The sequence below is a fragment of the Ambystoma mexicanum genome, chromosome 3q, assembly GCF_040938575.1.
Source record: "Ambystoma mexicanum isolate Mex_15411 chromosome 3q, UKY_AmexF1_1, whole genome shotgun sequence".
Taxonomy (NCBI): Eukaryota; Metazoa; Chordata; class Amphibia; order Caudata; family Ambystomatidae; genus Ambystoma; species Ambystoma mexicanum.
The window spans coordinates 1,300,290,004-1,300,311,778 of NC_090926.1; the positions used below are offsets into that span (position 1 = coordinate 1,300,290,004).

The 21,775-nt window shown below is 45.0% G+C and overlaps 1 protein-coding gene across 1 annotated transcript in view; it reads right to left on the reverse strand.

Annotated features, from left to right (window-relative positions):
* The window catches only part of LOC138447908 (uncharacterized), a 416,627-nt gene extending 398,600 nt beyond the window's left edge, over window positions 1–18,027 (reverse strand). The window contains exon 1 of the mRNA XM_069604423.1: window positions 17,374–18,027. Coding sequence (XP_069460524.1) covers window positions 17,374–17,787 — 414 coding nt within the window. The 5' untranslated portion in view covers window positions 17,788–18,027. The remainder of the gene's footprint in view (window positions 1–17,373) is intronic.
* Window positions 18,028–21,775: the final 3,748 nt, after the last annotated feature.

Consider the following 21,775-nt stretch of genomic DNA (forward strand, 5'->3'; position numbering starts at 1 on the left):
TTCCAGCAATTCTAACTGTGTTACCCCGTGCCTTTACCAGCAGCTTTTACAGGTTCCAGCAATTCCAAGGCTGTGTTACCCCGTGCTTTGACCAGTAGCTTTTATAGGTTCCCGCAATTCCAAGACTGTGTTGCCCTGTGCCTTTACGAGCAGTTTTGCCAGGTTCCAGCAGTTCCAAGACTGTGTCACCCTGTGCCTTTACCAACAGCTTCTACAGGTTCCAGCAATTCCAAGACGGTGTTAACCCATGCCTTTACCAGCAGCTTTTACAGGTTCCAGCTATTCCAAAACTGTGTTATCCCGTGCCTTTACCAGCAGCTTTTATAGGTTCCAGCAATTCCAAGACTGTGTTACCCTGTGCCTTTACCAGCAGCTTTTACAGGTTCCAGCAATTCCAAGACTGTGTTACCCCGTGCCTTTACCAGCAGCTTTTATAGGTTGCAGCAATTCCAAGACGGTGTTACCCCGTGCCTTTACCAGCAGCTTTTATGGGTTGCAGCAATTCCAAGACTGTGTTACCCTGTGCCTTTACCAGCAGCTTTTATAGGTTCCAGCAATTCCAAGACTGTGTTACCCCATGCCTTTACCAGCAGCTTTTACAGGTGCCAGCAATTCCAAGGCTGTGTTACCCCGTGCTTTGACCAGCAGCTTTTATAGGTTCCAGCAATTCCAAGACTGTGTAGCCCTGTGCCTTTACCAGTGGTTTTGCCAGGTTCCAGCAGTTCCAAGACTGTGTCACCCTGTGCCTTTACCAGCAGCTTATACAGGTTCCAGCAATTCCAAGACGGGGTTACCCCATGCCTTTACCAGCAGCTTTTACAGGTTCCAGCTATTCCAAAACTGTGTTATACTGTGCCTTTACCAGCAGCTTTTACAGGTTCCAGCTATTCCAAGACTGTGTTATCCCGTGCCTTTACCAGCAGCTTTTACAGGTTCCAGCTATTCCAAGACTGTGTTACCCTGTGCCTTTACCAACAGCTTTTATAGGTTCCAGCAATTCCAAAACTGTGTTGCCCCATGCCTTTACCAGCAGCTTTTATAGGTGCCACCAATTCCAAGACTGTGTAACCCTGTGCCTTTACCAACAGCTTTCATAGGTTCCAGCAATTCCAAGACTGTCTTGCCCCATGCCTTTACCAGCAGCTTTTATAGGTTCCAGCAATTCCAAGACTGTCTTGCCCCATGCCTTTACCAGCAGCTTTTAGCAATTCCAAGACGGTGTTACCCCGTGCCTTTACCAGCAGCTTTTATAGGTTTTCAGTACATTGACATCAATGCAATGAATGGAAGATTCTATGACTTCACTCCTTCCAATTAGCTCAATGTGATCCTATGAGGAGACAGGCAAGCATGTCCTCCCAAGACCACTCAGCTGTGCTGACGGAAGGTTTCCAACTGTCAAGGGTTGGAAGGATGGCACTCCAATTAGAACACAAGGAACGTCATCGCGCCACGCCAGATGAAAATGATGAATAGGACATGTACCTTGAATACAATTACGATTCATAAGTCCTTATAATGTGTTTGAAACTGTTCTGTTAGTAATTCATGAATATACCTTTGATGGTGGGGTGTAAGAAAGGTTATGTATAATGGTGATAAGGAAGCAATTACTATTATTATTTTATCATGGTATTTATTGGCGCAGACCTGGCTTCAAGAAGCAACACTTTACAGAGGTATACAGCAGTACTGATACATAACAGAGCACTTTACAGAGGTATACAGCAGTACAGATACATAACAGAGCACTTTACAGAGGTATACAGCAGTACAGATACATAACAGAGCACTTTACATACATATGCAGCAGTACAGATGCATAACAGAGCACTTTACAGAAGTATAAAGCAATACAGATGAATAACAGAGCACTTTACAGAGGTAAACAACAGTACAGATGCATAACAGAGCACTTTACAGAGGTATACAGCAGTACAGATGCATAACAGAGCACTTTACAGAGTAACATAGCAATACAGATGCATAACAGAGCACTTTACAGAGGTACACAGCAATACAGATGCCTAACAGAGCCCTTTACAGAGATATACAACAGAACAGATGCATAACAGAGCAGTTTACAGAGGTATACAACTGTACAGATGCATAACAGAGAACTTTACAGATGTATACACCAATACAGATGCCTAACAGAGCACTTTACAGAGGTATACGCAGTACAGATGCATATCAGAGCACTTTACAGACATATACAACAGTACAGATGCATAACAGAGCACTTTACAGAGGTATACAACAGTACAGAAGCATAACAGAGCACTTTACAGAGGTATGCAACTGTACAGATGCATAACGCCGTGCTTTACAGAGGTATACAGCATCACAGATGCATAACGTAGTGCTTTACAGAGGTATACAGCAGTACAGATGCATAACAGAGCACTTTCCAGAGGTATACACCAATACAGATGCATAACGTAGCGCTTCACAGAGGTATACAGGAGTACAGATGCATAACAGAGCACTTTACAGAGGTATACAACAGTACAGATGCATAACACAGTGCTTTACAGAGGTATACAGCAGTACAGATGCATTATGTAGCGCTTTACAGAGGTATATAGCAGTACAGATGCATAACAGAGCGCTTTGCAGAGGTATGCAGCAGTACAGAGCATAACAGAGCATTTTACAGAGGTATTCAGAAGTACAGATGCATAACAGAGCACTTTACAGAGGTATACACCAATACAGATGCATAACGGAGCACTTTACAGAGGTATACAACAGTACAGATGCATTACAGAGCACTTTCCAGAGGTATACACCAATACAGATGCATAACAGAGCACTTTACAGAGGTATACAGCAGTACAGATGCATAACACAGTGCTTTACAGAGGAATACAGCAGTACAGATGCATAACACAGCGCTTTACAGAGGTATATAGCAGTACAGATGCATAACAGAGTGCTTTCCAGAGGTATGCAGCAGTACAGAGCATAACAGAGCACTTTACAGAGGTATACACCAATACATATGCATAACAGAGCATTTTACAGAGGTATACCACAGTACAGATGCATAACAGAGCACTTTACAGAGGTATACATCAGAATAGATGCGTAACAGCACTTTACAGAGGTATACAGCAGTACAGATGCATAACAGGGCACTTTACAGAGGTACACAGCAATACAGATGCATAACAGAGCACTTTACAGAGGTATACAACAGACCAGATGCATAACAGAGCACTTTACAGAGGTACACAGCAGTACAGATGCATACAAGAGCACTTTACAGAGGTACACAGCAATACAGATGCATAACAAAGCCCTCTACAGAGATATACAACAAAACAGATGCATAAAAGAGCAGTTTACAGAGGTATACAGCAGTACAGATGCATAACAGAGCACTTTACAGAGTAACAAAGCAATACAGATGCATAACAGAGCACTTTACAGAGGTACACAGCAATACAGAGGCATAACAGAGCACTTTACAGAGGTGTACAACAGTACAGATGCATAACAGAGCACTTTACAGAGGTATGCAGCAGTACAGATGCATAACAGATCACTTTACAGAGGTACACAGCAATACAGATGCATAACAGAGCCCTTTACAGAGATATTCAAGAGAACAGATGCATAACAGAGCAGTTTACAGAGGTATACAACTGTACAGATGCATAACAGAGCACTTTACAGAGGTACACAGCAATACAGATGAATAACAGAGCCCTTTACAGAGATATACAACAGAACAGATGCATAACAGAGCAGTTTACAGAGGTAAACAACAGTACAGATGCATAACAGAGCACTTTACAGAGGTATACAGCAGTACAGATGCATAACAGAGCACTTTACAGAGTAACACAGCAATACTGATGCAAAACAGAGCAGTTTACAGAGGTATACAGCAGTACAGATGCATAACACAGTGCTTTACAGAGGTATACAGCAGTACAGATGCATAACGCAGCGCTTTACAGAGGTATATAGCAGTACAATAACAGAGCGCTTTGCAGAGGTATGCAGCAGTACAGAGCATAACAGAGCACTTTACGGAGGTATACACCAATACAGATGCATAACAGAGCACTTTACAGAGGTATACCGCAGTACAGATGCATAACAGAGCACTTTACAGAGGTATACACAAAAATAGATGCATAACAGAGCACTTTAGATGTATATAACAGTACAGATGCATAACAGAGCACATTACAGAGGTATACAGCAGTACAGATGCATAACAGAGCACTTTACAGAGGTATTCAGTAGTACAGATGCATAATGGAGCCCTTTACAGAGGTATACAACAGTACAGATGCATAATGGAGTGCATACAACAGTATAGATGCATAACGGAGTGCATTACAGAGATATACACCAATACAGATGCATAACAGAGCACTCTACAGAAGTATACACCAATACATATGCATAAGAGAGCACTTTACAGAGGTATACACCAATACAGATGCATAACAGAGCACTTTATCGAGGTATACACCAATACAGATACACAACAGAGCGCTTAAGAGAGGTATACACCAATACAGATGCATAACAGAGCGCTTAACAGAGGTATACACCAATACAGATGCATAACAGAACGCTTTACAGAGGTATACACCAATACAGATGCATAACAGACCGCTTTACAGAGGCATACAACAGTACAGATACACAATGGAGCGCTTTTCAGAGGTATACACCCATACAGATGCATAACAGAGCACTTTACAGAGTAACACAGCAATACAGATGCATAACAGAGCACTTTACAGAGGTACACAGCAATACAGAGGCATAACAGAGCACTTTACAGAGGTATACAACAGTACAGATGCATAACAGAGCACTTTACAGAGGTATGCAGCAGTACAGATGCATAACAGATCACTTTACAGAGGTACACAGCAATACAGATGCATAACAGAGCCCTTTACAGAGATATTCAACAGAACAGATGCATAACAGAGCAGTTTACAGAGGTATACAACTGTACAGATGCATAACAAAGCACTTTACAGAGGTACACAGCAATACAGATGAATAACGTAGCCCTTTACAGAGATATACAACAGAACAGATGCATAACAGAGCAGTTTACAGAGGTAAACAACAGTACAGATGCATAACAGAGCACTTTACAGAGGTATACAGCAGTACAGATGCATAACAGAGCACTTTACAGAGTAACACAGCAATACAGATGCACAACAGAGCAGTTTACAGAGGTATACAACTGTACAGATGTATAACAAAGTGCTTTCCAGAGGTATGCAGCAGTACAGAGCATAACAGAGCACTTTACAGAGGTATACACCAATACATATGCATAACAGAGCACTTTACAGAGGTATACCACAGTACAGATGCATAACAGAGCACTTTACAGAGGTATACACCAGAATAGATGCATAACAGCACTTTACAGAGGTATACAGCAGTACAGATGCATAACAGGGCACTTTACAGAGGTACACAGCAATACAGATGCATAACAGAGCACTTTGCAGAGGTACACACCAATACAGATGCATAACAGAGCACTGTACAGAGGTATACAACAGTACAGATGCATAACACAGTGCTTTACAGAGGTATACAGCAGTACAGATGCATAACGCAGTGCTTTACAGAGGTACACAGCAATACAGATGCATAACAGAGCACTTTACGGAGGTATACACCAATACAGATGCATAACAGAGCACTTTACAGAGGTATACCGCAGTACAGATGCATAACAGAGCACTTTACAGAGGTATACACAAAAACAGATGCATAACAGAGCACTTTAGATGTATATAACAGTACAGATGCATAACAGAGCACATTACAGAGGTATACAGCAGTACAGATGCATAACAGAGCACTTTACAGAGGTATACAGTAGTACAGATGCATAATGGAGCCCTTTACAGAGGTATACAACAGTACAGATGCATAATGGAGTGCATACAACAGTACAGATGCATAATGGAGTGCATTACAGAGATATACACCAATACAGATGCATAACAGAGCACTCTACAGAAGTATACACCAATACATATGCATAAGAGAGCACTTTACAGAGGTGTACACCAATACAGATGCATAACAGAGCACTTTATCGAGGTATACACCAATACAGATACACAACAGAGCGCTTAAGAGAGGTATACACCAATACAGATGCATAACAGAGCGCTTAACAGAGGTATACACCAATACAGATGCATAACAGAACGCTTTACAGAGGTATACACCAATACAGATACATAACGGAGCGCTTTGCAGAGGCATACAACAGTACAGATGCACAACGGAGTGCTTTACAGAGACATACAATGATATATACACAACAGAGAGCTTTACAGAGGTAACAACAGAACAGATATACAACAGGGGTGGGCTACAGACGGGCACAGAGGAGGAGAGGGATGGGTAGCGTCTAGCGAGTCAGGTGTGCAAGGGGCGTCGTTATGGCCTCAGTGTTGAGGAGAGACTCTTTGAAGAGGTGGGTCGTGATTTCTTTTCTGAATTGTAGGAGGGTGACCGCGAGTCTGATGCCAATGGGGAGGAGGAGCCATAGTCTTGGGGCGCAGGCAGAGAAGGCTTGATTTCTTGTCCTTTCTTTTTTGCAGCAGCAGATAAATACAATGTGAGAAAATACTGCATTAGTGTGCCACGTTTCTTTTCTCTATCGTGACTGCGAGCCTATAATTCAAAGTGGAGAATTCCCTCAGAGCTACTCTAGGCCTTGTGCTGACAATAGAGGGCTAGACCGTTTTCAATCAGCATAATCGTCTTGCTTTCATTTAAATTCATGTATATTAACATTTCACACCAATGTTTTTAGGTAATCATTTACATATATCTACACTTTTAGTCTGCAATTGTAACCATTCTGATACACCATGTAAGTATATTGCAACCATCTGCTGTAAATGTACTGATAACATCAGGCCAGGGAATTGTTGCCCTACTCTGCTGTAACTATATATATATACGCCATGTCAGAGTACTGCAACCCTCTTCTTCAATAACTGGACTGATATGCCAAGACAACTGCAACAACGCTGCAATACACCTACAGGCACAAAATGCCAGTAACCTATGATGGCATTGCTACAACATGCCAGGGCATTGCAACTCTCTACTATAACTTTACTGGTACACTTTGTCCGGGAGTTGTGACTCTGCTCTATTTTACCAGAACTGATACACCACGCCTGGGTTAATTAACCTTGTTCTGCTGCAACTGTACTGATACACCATGCCACATCATTGTAACCAACTGCAGTAACTGTACTTATACACCATGCCACATCATTGAAACCAACTGCAGTAACCATACTTATACACCATGCCACATTATTGCAACCAAAAACAGTAACCGCACTTATACACCATGCCACATCATTGTAACCAACTGCAGTAACCGTACTTATACACCATGCCACATCATTGAAATCAACTGCAGTAACCGTACTTATACACCATGCCACATCATTGTAACCAACTGCAGGAACCGTACTTATACACCATGCCACATCATTGTAACCGACTGCAGTAACCGTACTTATACACCAAGTCACATCATTGTAACCATCTGCAGTAACTGTACTTGTACACCATGCCACATCATTGTAACCATATGCAGTAACCGTACTTATAAACCATGTCACATCATTGCAACCATCTGCAGTAACCGTACGTATACACCATGCCACATCATTTTAACCAACTGCAGTAACCGTACTTATACACCATGCCACATCATTGAAACCAACTGCAGAAACCATACTTACACACCATGCCACATCATTGTAACCATCTGCAGTAATCGTACTTATACACAATGCCAAATCATTGTAACCATCTGCAGTAATCGTACTTATACACCATGCAACATCATTGTAACCAACTGCAGTAATCGTACTTATACACCATGCCAAATCATTGTAACCAACTGCAGTAACCGTACTTATACACCATGCAACATCATTGTAACCAACTGCAGTAACCGTAGTTATACACCATGCCACATCATTGTAACCAACCGAAGTAACCGTACTGATACACCATGTCATATTATTGCAACCAAAAACAGTAACCGTACTGATACACCATGCCACATCATTGCAACCATCTGCAGTAACCGTACTTATACACCATGCCACATCATTGTAACCAACTACAGGAACCGTACTTATACACCATGCCACATCATTGTAACCGACTGCAGTAACCGTACTTATACACCAAGTCACATCATTGTAACCATCTGCAGTAACTGTACTTATACACCATGCCACATCATTGTAACCATATGAAGTAACCTTACTTATACACCATGCCACATCATTGTAACCATCTGCAGTAATCGTACTTATACACCATGCCAAATCATTGTAACCAACTGCAGTAACCGTACTTATACACCATGCAACATCATTGTAACCAACTGCAGTAACCGTACTTATACACCATGCCACATCATTGCAACCAACTTCAGTAAGTGTACTTATACACCATGCCACATCATTGTAACCAACTGCAGTAACCGTACTGATACACCATGTCATATTATTGCAACAAAAACAGTAACCGTACTGATACACCATGCCACATCATTGCAACCAAAAGCAGTAACAGTACTGATATATCATGCCACATCACTGTAACTATAAACTGAAACCGTACTGATACACCATGCCACATCACTGTAACTATAAACTGAAACCGGACTGATACACAATGCCACATCATTGTAACCATAAATGGTAATCGTGCAAATACATCATGCCATATTATTGAAGCCACCTGCAGAAACCGTTTTGATACACTGTGTAACATCATAGCAACCAAAAGTGGTAACCATAATTATTCATCATGCCAGATCATTGCAACCAAAAGCAGTAACTGTTCTGATATACCATGCCAGATCATTGTAGCCATAAGCGGTAATCGTACAGATACACCATGCCACATTATTGAAGCCATATGCGGTAACCGGACTGATACACTGTGTCACATCATTGCAACCAAAAGCGGTAACCATTCTGATACACCATACCACATCATTTTAAACATAAGCGGTAATTCTGCTCTAATTGTACTGATTCACCATGCCAGGGCATTATGCACTTGCTGTAAACATACATGCCCATCATGTCAGGGATTTCTAAGTCTGCACTGCTGTAACCGTACTGATGCACCATGCCAGGGCATTATGCAATTGCTGTAACTGTACTTGCCCATCATGCCAGGGTTTGTAAGTCTGCTCTGCTCTAATCGTCCTGATACACCATGCCAGGGAATTATGCACTTGCTGTAACTGTACTTGCCCATCATGCCAGGGCTTGTAAGTCTACTCTGCTGTAACCCTACCGATGCACCATGCCAGGGCATTATGCACTTGCCGTAACTGTACTTGCATGCCATGCCAGGGCTTGTAAGTCTGCTCTGCTATAACCGTACTGATGCACCATGCCAGGGCATTATGCACTTGCTGTAACCATACTTGCCCATCATGCCAGGGCTTGTAAATCTGTTCTGTTGTAACTGTACTGATGCACCATGCCAGGGCATGTCACTCTGCTCTGCTGTAACCGTACTGATGCACCATGCCAGGCCATTATGCACTTGCTGTAACCGTACTTGCCCATCATGCCAGGGCTTGTAAGTCTGCTCTGCTGTAACCGTACTGATGCACCATGCCAGGGCATTATGCACTTTCTGTAACTGTACTTGTACTCCATGCAAGGGCATTGTAGCCCTGCTCAGCTACAACATACTGATGGTGGAGTAACCCTCTGCTGTAGATTTACTGATACACCATGCCAAGTTATTATGCACTTGCTGTATCCATAGCTGCCCATCATGCCAGGGAGTGTAATTTTGCTCTGCTGCAAACATCCTGAAACGCCAAGCCAGGGCATTATGCACTTGCTGTAACTGTACTTGCACACCATGCAAGGGCATTGTAGCCCTACTCTATTATAACTATACTGATGGCGGTGTAACCCTCTGCTGTAGGCGTACTGAATCACCATCCCACATCATTGTAACCATCTGCAGAAACTGTACTTATATGCCATGCCACATCATTGTAACAATCTGCAGAAACAGTACTTATATGCCATGCCACATCATTGTAACCATCTGCGTAAACCGTACGGAAACACCATGCCACATCATCGTAACCATAAGCGGTAATCGTACTGACACACCATGCCACATTATTTTAACCATCTGCGGAAACTGTACTTATATGCCATGCCACATCATTGTAAACATATGCAGTAATTGTACTGATACACTATGCCACATCATTGTAACCATCTGCAGAAACAGTACTTATATGCCATGCTACATCATTGTAAACATATGCTGTAATTGTACTGATACACCATGCCACATTTTTGTAACCATCTGCGGAAACTGTACTTATATGCCATGCCACATCATTGTAACCATCTGTGAAAACTGTAATTATATGCCATGCCACATCATTGTAACCATAAGTGCTATTTGTACTGATACACCATGCCACATTATTGTAACCATCTGCGGAAACTGTACTTATATGCCATGCCACATTATTGTAACCATCTGCGGAAACTGTAATTATATGCCATGCCACATCATTGTAACAATCTGCAGAAACAGTACTTATATGCCATGCCACATCATTGTAACCATCTGCGTAAACCGTACGGAAACACCATGCCACATCATCGTAACCATAAGCGGTAATCGTACTGACACACCATGCCACATTATTTTAACCATCTGCGGAAACTGTACTTATATGCCATGCCACATCATTGTAAACATATGCAGTAATTGTACTGATACACTATGCCACATCATTGTAACCATCTGCAGAAACAGTACTTATATGCCATGCTACATCATTGTAAACATATGCTGTAATTGTACTGATACACCATGCCACATTTTTGTAACCATCTGCGGAAACTGTACTTATATGCCATGCCACATCATTGTAACCATCTGTGAAAACTGTAATTATATGCCATGCCACATCATTGTAACCATAAGTGCTATTTGTACTGATACACCATGCAACATTATTGTAACCATCTGCGGAAACTGTACTTATATGCCATGCCACATTATTGTAACCATCTGCGGAAACTGTAATTATATGCCATGCCACATCATTGTAACCATAAGTGCTATTTGTACTGATACACCATGCCACATTATTGTAACCATCTGCGGAAACTGTACTTATATGCCATGCCACATTATTGTAACCATCTGCGGAAACTGTACTTATATGCCATGCCACATTATTGTAACCATCTATGGAAACTGTACTTATATGCCATGCCACATCATTGTAACCATAAGCGGCAATTGTACTGATACATCATTCCACATCATTGTAACCATCTGCGGAAACTGTACTTATATGCCATGCCACATTATTGTAACCATCTGCGGAAACTGTACTTATATGCCATGCCACATTATTGTAACCATCTATGGAAACTGTACTTATATGCCATGCCACATCATTGTAACCATAAGCGGCAATTGTACTGATACATCATTCCACATCATTGTAACCATCTGCGGAAACTGTACTTATATGCCATGCCACACATCATGCCACAGCTGCATTGTACCACATTTAGCTGGCCCATAATTGAAATAAGGCAACCCTTACTGTGATTCTGTTAAGCCACCCTTATCCGGGTTTAGTGAACACTGCAGCGATAACTACACAGTGCCTACCCATATCACGGCACGCCGTCCCATAGACTTATCACTGGTTAAAATATACACTGTTAGCCTCCTGACCTGTTATGAACTTGCCTCAATGCTGGTTAGTTATAAGCCTCTCTATCATACAGAATCCCAGTTCTGTGGTAGACACTACCATGCATCCACCAACCACCATGTGCGCTGCCTTGATGAATATTCTGATTTAAGCATGCCACTGCCTGATATTATGCTACTTCAGGCCCCCCAGACTATAGCCTTCCCCAACCCCATCCAGGCCTTCCCACCCCCTCTGGCCATAACCAACCTCTACTACATAACGCACCAGTTGACCCACAACCAACCTGTGACCGAAGACAAGCACATCCTAGAACCCAAGGCCCCGCTCACAGGCCCACATCAACACACAGCCTCCCACGCCCGCTTGCATTCAGAAACTCCAACCTTGCACTCAGAACTTACTCTTCTAGAGACACTCTGGGCACCTATGCCCACACCATCCGACTAAGAAACTCATTCCCCACACTCTGCATGGTGTGCACCAACGCACGACCCATCCCTCCAACCCCCCACCAAACCCAACCATACCAATCTGGAAGCCCTCATTAACGGCAGATCACTTCCTGCCCACTGTCTCGACATTGCAGACATAATCACTTTACACAACCTAGACTTCCTAGCTATAACGGAATCCTGGCTCAACGAAGCCTCGGGACCAGCTGTGTCTGTTGCTGTCCCTGACAGTTACTCCATATTCAGGAGGCACAGACCCAATGCCAAAGGGGGAGGAGTGGCCATCATAGCCAAATCATCCTTGAACATGAGAGAGGTGCCCTCATGTCCCCACGCCTCTTGCAAACTTCTCTCTGTGAAATTGTCTCTTTCAGCTACAGCCACTTTAAACATCCACCTCATCTACAGGTCACCAGGGCCCACACACACCTTTGAGACTGAGGTCACACAAATCATCTCTTCTAATACCAAACACAAATCACAGACCATCATATTGGGTGATTTCAACCTAGGCCTGAACGACCCACTCGATAACAAAGCTATATCCTTGGCCAACACTATGTCAGCACTTGGCTTTGCGCACAAGATCCAGAATCCCACTCATGTGAAAGGTTGCATACTTGACTTCCACCATCATATCTAACTCTCCCTGTCCCTGGGCTGACCACCAGCCAATAACATCCCGGGGCTACGCGAGTCTGGTTTCCGTCCGAGACACAGGATGAAACAGCACTTCTTGATTTAAAAATCCAAATGGACACCCTGAGGGACAAAGGCAAACTAGCCATGCTTCTTCTCCTAGACCTCTCCGCTGCATTCGATCTGGTGGACCACAATATTCTTTGTAAACCCCTAACCTCAGCAGCACATTTCTCCTCAAAAGCCACACTATGGATAAAATCCTTCCTCAGCGACAGAACTATGAAGGATTTCTCCCCTAAAGCCGAAGCACCCCCACCTCAGTCGCCTGTGGAGTGCCACAAGACTTCTGTGTGGCCCCCACTTTGTACAATATTTTCACAAAGCCACTCTTTGACCGCCTTTTTACTTGGGTGTCACCTACACTAATTACGCAGATACCCAGGTCCTCATTCCAATCTCAGCAGACCACGATTCTGACACAGCCACCCTCAGCGCCATTTACCTATCTATCCAAGAATGGATGGCTCAGCAAGGACAATGTTTAAATGACGATAAGACCAAGTTGCTCATCATTGGCTCTCAACATAAAATCGCCAAAACTAAATAACCTTTTCAAGTCCTTCATCATAGATGGATACACCATTAAAGTCACTAAAGAGATAAACATGGTTGGCTTCTACTTAGACTCCTCACTCATTCTTAATAAAAAAGTAAATGCTACCACTTCAGCCACCTCCTACACGTGGAAACTCAGCAGCGCTTGCAGAAAATTCTCTCACCGGACAACTGTCTTACTCTAGCCAGAGCCTTAGTCCTTATGTGCCTTGACTATTGCAACACCCTGTGTGCCGGCACTAAGATCCAGAATATCCAGAAGTTAAAGGTCCTCCAAAACAATGCCCTCAGAGCCGCGCTCAACCTGCCCAGATCAGCACACATATCAGCCATTAGACACCAACAACACTGGCTCTCAGTACATGAATGTATCATGTTCATTTCAATCACCTTAACCCTCAAATGTCTTCACCAGATGGCACCTGCTTACCTGTCCGAGAGTATCACCATGACACAACGCTCTAGACCAACTAGAGCAGCCTATCAGCATTGCCTCACCACTCCCAGGTTCAAGCTCCAAAATGCAGGGGGTAGCAGCTTCCCTACTATTGTCAGCAAACTCTGGAAATTACTACCGCTCCCACTCAGGACTCAGGATTCATTTTGATTTTCCGGAAACAACTCAAAATGCACCTCTTCACTCAAAGCCTAAGTAACTAAGTACTCCTATTAGCCCATTCATCATCACCCCCACTGCTTCTCCCTGAATATGCATTCTCTGAATGTTATTATGCTCACATTATATATCTGTAATGTCATTATCTTGTGCTATGTCTGTCTTATACCTGCTTGTGTAACAACTGTAACTTCTACATTCTGTAAGATGCCTGTGGGCTTGGCGCGCTATATAAGCTTCAGAAATAAATACATAAAAAACCATAAGCAGTAACTGTACCGATACATCATGCCACATCATGGTAACCTTCTGCGGAAACTGTATTTATATGCCATGCTACATCATTGTAACCATAAGCGGCAATTGTACTGATACACCATGCCACATCATTGTAACTATAAGCAGTAACTGTACTTATATGCCATGCCACATCATTGTAAGTATAATCACTAACTGTACTGAAACATCATGCCACATCATTGTAACCATCTGTGGAAACTGTACTAATATGCCATGCCAAATCATTGTAACCAAAAGCGGTAATTGTACTTGTATGCCATGCCACATCATTGTAACCATAAGCAGTAATTGTACTGATAGACCACGCCACATCTTTGTAACCATAAGCAGTAACTGTACTTATATGCCATGCCACATCATTGTAACCAAAAGCGGTAATTGTACTTGTATGCCATGCCACATCATTGTAACCATAAGCAGTAATTGTACTGATAGACCACGCCACATCTTTGTAACTATAAGCAGTAACTGTACTTATATGCCATGTAACATCATTGTAACCATAAGCAGTAATTGTACTGATACACCATGCCACATCATTGTAACCATAAGCAGTAACTGTACTTATATGCCATGCCACAACATTGTAACCATAAGCGGTAATTGGACTTGTATGCCATGCCACATCATTGTAACCATAAGCAGCAATTGTACTGATAAACCATGCCACATCATTGTAACTATAAGCAGTAACCGTACTGATACATCATACCACATCATTGTAACCATCTGCGGAAACTGTACTTATATGCCATGCCACATCATTGTAATCATAAGCAGTAATTGTACTGATACATCATGCCACATCATTGTAACCATCTGCGTAAACTGGAATGATACACCATGCCACATCATTCTAAACATCTTCAGTAACCGTACAGATACACCATGCCACATTGTAACCATAAGCACTAACCGTACTGATACACCATGCCAAATCATAGTAATCATCTGTGGAAACCGTACTGAATCACCATGCCACATCATTGTAACCATAAGCAGTAACTGTACTGATACATCATGCCGCATCATTGTAACCATCTGCGGAAACTGTACTTATATGCCATGCCACATCATTGTAACCATAAGCGGTAATTGTACTGATACACCATGCCACATCATCATAAGTACAAGCAGTAACTGTACTTATAGGCCATGCCACATCATTGTAACCATAAGCAGCAATTGTACTGAAACACCATGCCACATCATTGTAGCCATCTGCAGAAACTGTACTTATATGCCATGCCACATCATTGTAACCATAAGCAGTAATTGTACTGAAACACCATGCCACATCATTGTAACCATCTGCAGAAACTGTACTTATATGCCATGCCACATCATTGTAACCATAAGCAGTAATTGTACTGAAACACCATGCCACATCATTGTAACCATCTGCAGAAACTGTACTCATATGCCATGCCACATCATTGTAACCATCTGCGGAAACTGTACTTATATGCCATGCCACATCATTGTAACCATAAGCGGTAATTGTACTGATACACCATGCCACATCATTATAAGTACAAGCAGTAACTGTACTTATATGCCATGCCACATCATTGTAACCATAAGCGGTAATTGTACTGAAACACTATGCCACATCATTGTAACCATCTGCAGAAACTGTACTTATATGCCATGCCACATCATTGTAGCCATCTGCAGAAACTGTACTTATATGCCATGCCACATCATTGTAACCATAAGCAGCAATTGTACTGATACACCACGCCACATCATTGTAACTATAAGCAGTAACCGTACTGATACATCATGCCACATCATTGTAACCATCTGCAGAAACTGTACTTATATGCCATGCCACATCATTGTAACCATAAGCGGTAATTGTACTGAAACACCATGCCACATCATTGTAACCATCTGAAGAAACTGTACTTATATGCAATGCCACATCATTGTAACTATAAGCAGTAACTGTACTGATACATTATGCTACATCATTGTAACCATAAGCGGTAATTGTACTTATATGCCATGCCACATCTTTGTAACCATCTGCGGAAATTGTACTTATAGCAAGGGGCCCATACAAATATATAAATGCTTACATACATTTATATATTTGTTTACGTACTTTACTCTGGTTTCTGTACTTTTCAGGCCACGCCCATTATGGAAGCCATGCCCCCAAATGAGACCCCCCCTCAATTTCTTACTCCACTTAAAGCACTGCCTATAAGCCCTGCTCTTCAGCAGCCATCTGCATACTTGCCATCCCTACCGATTTAGGCAGTAGGATACCGCTTTTTAAGCAGTCCTACCGCCTACCGATTTATTGGCAACAAATACCAATTTATTATTATTTTTTTTTTAAATGTATGTAATTTTTTTTTTGGTCACGCCAGCTCGGGGGAGTCTTTCAAGGGTTCCCCCGAGCTGGCGTAGCGGGAGAAGGCGCGGCATGCAGGCTTTTGATGTAAAAGGCGCCCTCGGCGGCGGGCTAAATGCGCCCCTCCACCGCGGGTGCCTTTGACAAAAGGTGCCATTAGCCCCCCACTACATCAGCTCGGTGGAGTCGTTCAAGGACTCGCCCGAGCTGGCGTGGCGGGAGAAGGCACGGCATGCAGGCTTTTCATGTAAAAGGCGCCCACGGTGGCGGGCTATATGCGCCCCTCTGCTGCGGGTGCCTTTGACAAAAGGTGCCATTAGCCCCCCACCACGCCAGCTCGGGGGAGTCTTTCAAGGCCTCCCCCGTGCTGGCGTGGTGGCAGAAGGCGTGGCAGGCGCCTCATTGTCATTGAATGCACCCGCGGCGGCGGGCTCATTCAATGACAATGGGCTGCTGACGTGCCCTATTCCTATCATTACCTCCTCGGCTGACTATTTTCTAAACTTTAAGATTCCTACAGATTTTTGGTCACAGAATGTTGGCATGTATGAATCTGGCTACACAATGCAGAGAAAAGATGTGTCCTTACCTTGTACTTCTGCGCTGCCTCCTCTGTGGGGCACACAGTGTGTGATCTGTGACCGCTGGACTCTCTGCAGGTCACACAGATGAGTTTCCCATCCTCCTCACAGAAGAGTTTCAGCTTCTCCTCGTGCTCCTCACACAGGCTCTCCCCTGGGGCCCTCTCTGGCTGCAGGGAAAGTTGCTTCACCAGCTCCACCATGCTCTGCAGCTGCCGGTTAGGCCTGAGATCCCCCTGGGGACAGACTTCCCTGCACTGGGGACAGGGGAGGCCTGAGCCCGACCCTTGGGAGCACCCACTGATGCAGGAGCGGCAGAAGTTGTGCCCACACTTTGTGATCACTGGATCTTTGTAATATTCCAGACAGATGGGGCAGGTCGCCTCTCCCTGCAGACTCTGGACTGGGTTAGCAGCAGCCATGGCTCAGAATGAGAGATGAACAGAAAATGGCGTTACATTTCCAGCAGAAAGGTGAAGCAGGAAGTGCCCCAGGTATGGGCGGCCCCAGCCCCTGGCTTGGTAAACCCTCCCACTTTGAGACAGAAGGAATCTGTCACACCCAGCCTCAGGGACACCCAGACTCGGGAAGCCAGCCAGCCTCCGCCCTGAGCGGGCTCTATTGAGGGAAGCTGGGGGCTCGGTGACATGCGCTCTCCACCCTCACTGGCACGCCTGCAGCTTCTCTCTGCCAGCCTGTGTTCTTCCTTCTGGCCTTAAAGGGGCACCACAGGAATCAATGGGCCATGGATATCACTGGGGTGGGGCCCTCACTGCTAAAAGCAGGGTTCCTACATGCTGGGCACAAGATTGCTTTCCAACTGTGCATCTTACATTTCCATAGAAAAGAAAAGTAATTTCCAAACTCAGAAATGCTGCTTAAACTTGCATTCACTACCACACACAGACTCTGTAATGTTTGTGCCCCTTCCTTTTATGTTTTATCCCAGGTTATATTTATAAAGATGTTAAATGCTTGTCCAACTGCTTAATCACAACTACATGCGTTTGTGCTGACAGCAGTTTCTAGGAAATTAAACTGATGGTTAATGGGTGCCAAGTTTAGATGTTCACTACAGGGCAGAACTACCCCCACCTTCGCCATGACCAGCACAACCCATCCACTGGCCAAACACATTTTATTGCACTTGTTATGTTTTAATAAGGAATTGCAAAAAGGCATCCGATTAAGAACCAGTTTTGAATATATAACATCTCAGCAACGGTCTCTCAACCTACTGAGCTACCCTGCTAGCCTCTCCTGTAGGGCGTCTACGGATACCTTAATGTACCAAACATCCCTGCACTACCAACAGTAGCCTGGGTGCACCACTGCAAGGGAAGTCATTTACAGTGGTATTGATGCACAGGGTGTAATTTGGCAACAAGCAGCATGAAAGAAATTGCAACATTTACTTTGAACAAGTGCAACTGCCAGCTCCGCCTTCTGCTCACTCCACCCCCCCTCCAAACACCACCCCACCCTGGCCCTCTTTTCCATTTCCACCATTGGTGCTTCTGGGCAGTGTTATGTGTTGGTGAACACAACAGCGGGCCGGTTTCACAAATGTTAGACTCCAGCTACACAGGGTTTGTGATGTAATAGCAATAAATCACACAACCACCCAAGAGAGGCAGCACAATCAAACAAGCACACAAAGACCTAAGTGTGCACTATCACATCACAAACCTTAACCAATGGGAACAAATAGACGTACTCCTCAGGCTCTCTCCTGACCGCTCCACAACCAATCAGGTAGCAGCATTCGCTGCAAGCAGATCCCCTGCACTAGGACCCCCTACACTGGGTCCCTATTCCTGGTCTTTCCTCAGGGAATATCCACTGCGAGCAGACCCCACCCCGGCACTGGGTCACTATTCCTGGTCTTTCCTTAGGGAATATCCACTGCGAGCAGACCCCCGGCACTGGATCCTTATTCCTGGTCTTTGATTGGGGAGTATCCACTGTGAGCAGACCCCCGGCACCAGGTCCATATTCCTGGTCTTTGATTGGGGAGCATCCACTGCGAGCAGACCCCGGGCACTGGGTCCTTATATCTGGTCTTTGATTGGGGAATATCCACTGCGAGCAGACCCCCGGCACTGGGTCCTTATTCCTGGTCTTTGATTGGGGAGTATCCACTGGGAGCAGACCTTCGGCACCAGGTCCATATTCCTGGTCTTTGATTGGGGAGCATCCACTGCGAGCAGACCCCGGGCACTGGGTCCTTATTCCTGGTCTTTGATAGGGGAATATCCACTGCGAGCAGACTCCCGGCACTGGGTCCTTATTCCTGGTCTTTGATTGGGGAGCATCCACTGTGAGCAGACCCCCGGCACCAGGTCCATATTCCTGGACTTTGATTGGGGAATATCCACTGCGAGCAGACTCCCTGGCACTGGGTCCTTAATTCTCGTCTTCGATTGGGGAGCATCCACTGTGAGCAGACCCCCTGCACTAGGTCCATATTCCTGGTCTTCGATTGGGGAATATCCACTGCGAGCAGACCGCCGGCACTAGGTCCCTATTCCTGGTCTTTGATTGGGGAATATCCACTGCGAGCAAACCCCGGCACTAGGTCCCTATTCCTGGTCTTTGATTGGGGAGTATCCAAAGCGAGCAGACCCCCCGCACTAGGTCCCTATTCCTTGTTTTTGATTGGGGAGAATCCACTGTGAGAAGACCACCTGCACCAGGTCCCTATTCCTAGTCTTTGATTGGGGAATTTCCACTGCGAGCAGACTCCCGGCACTAGGTCCCTATTCCTGGTCTTTGATTGGGGAGCATCCACTGTGAGCAGACCCCCCCACTAGGTGCCTATTCCTGGTCTTTGATTGGGGAATATCCACTGCGAGCAGACCCCCTGCACTAGGCCCCTAGTCTTGGTTTTTGGGGTGTATCCACTGCGAGCAGACCCCCTGCATTAGGTCCCTATACCAGGTCTTTGATTGGGGAGTATCCACTATGAGCAGACCCCCTGCTCTAGTCCCCTATTCCTGGTCTTTGATTGGGGAGTATCCACTGCAAGCAGAGCCTGTGCACTGGGTCCTTATTCCTTGCCTTTGATCGGGGAGTATAGACTACAAGCAGACCCCCTGCTCTAGTCCCCTATTCCTGGTGTTTGATTGGGTAGTATCCACTGCAAGCAGACCCCCCGCATTAGGTCCCTATTCCTGGTCTTTGATTGGGGAGTATCCACAGCGAGCAGACCCCCTGCACTAGGTCCCTAGTCCTGGTCTTTGATTGGGGAGCATCCACTGTGAGCAGACCCCCGGCACCAGGTCCATATTCCTGGTCTTTGATTGGGAAATATCCACTGCGAGCAGACTCCCTGGCACTGGGTCCTTAATTCTCGTCTTCGATTGGGGAGCATCCACTGTGAGCAGACCCCCTGCACTAGGTCCATATTCCTGGTCTTTGATTGGGGAATATCCACTGCGAGCAGACCGCCGGCACTAGGTCCCTATTCCTGGTCTTTGATTGGGGAATATCCACTGCGAGCAAACCCCCGGCACTAGGTCCCTATTCCTGGTCTTTGATTGGGGAGTATCCAAAGCGAGCAGACCCCCCGCACTAGGTCCCTATTCCTGGTTTTTGATTGGGGAGCATCCACTGTGAGCAGACCCCCTGCACCAGGTCCATATTCCTGGCCTTTGATTGGGGAATATCCACTGCGAGCAGACCCCCGGCACTAGGTCCCTATTCCTGGTCTTTGATTGGGGAGTATCCAAAGCAAGCAGAACCCCCGCACTAGGTCCCTATTCCTGGTCTTTGATTGGGGAGTATCCACTATGAGCAGATCCCCTGCACCAGGTCCCTATTCCTGGTCTTTGATTGGGGAATTTCCACTGTGAGCAGACTCCCGGCACTAGGTCCCTATTCCTGGTCTTTGATTGGGGAGCATCCACTGTGAGCAGACCCCCCCACTAGGTGCCTATTCCTGGTCTTTGATTGGGGAATATCCACTACGAGCAGACCCCCTGCACTAGGTCCCTAGTCTTGGTTTTTGGGGTGTATCCACTGCGAGCAGACCCCCTGCATTAGGTCCCTATACCAGGTCTTTGATTGGGGAGTATCCACTGTGAGCAGACCCCCTGCTCTAGTCCCCTATTCCTGGTCTTTGATTGGGGAGTATCCACTACAAGCAGACCCCCTGCACTAGGTCCCTAGTCCTGGTCTTTGATTGGGGAGTATCCACTGCGAGCAGACCCCCTGCACTAGGTCCCTAGTCCTGGTCTTTGATTGGGGAGTATCCACTGTGAGCAGACCCCCTGCACTAGGTCCCTTTTCCTGGTCTTTGATTGGGGAGCACCCGCTGCGAGCAGACCCTCCGCACTATGTCCCTAGTCCTGGTCTTTGATTGGGGAGTATCCACTGCGAGCAGACCCCCCTGGCACTGGGTCCATATTC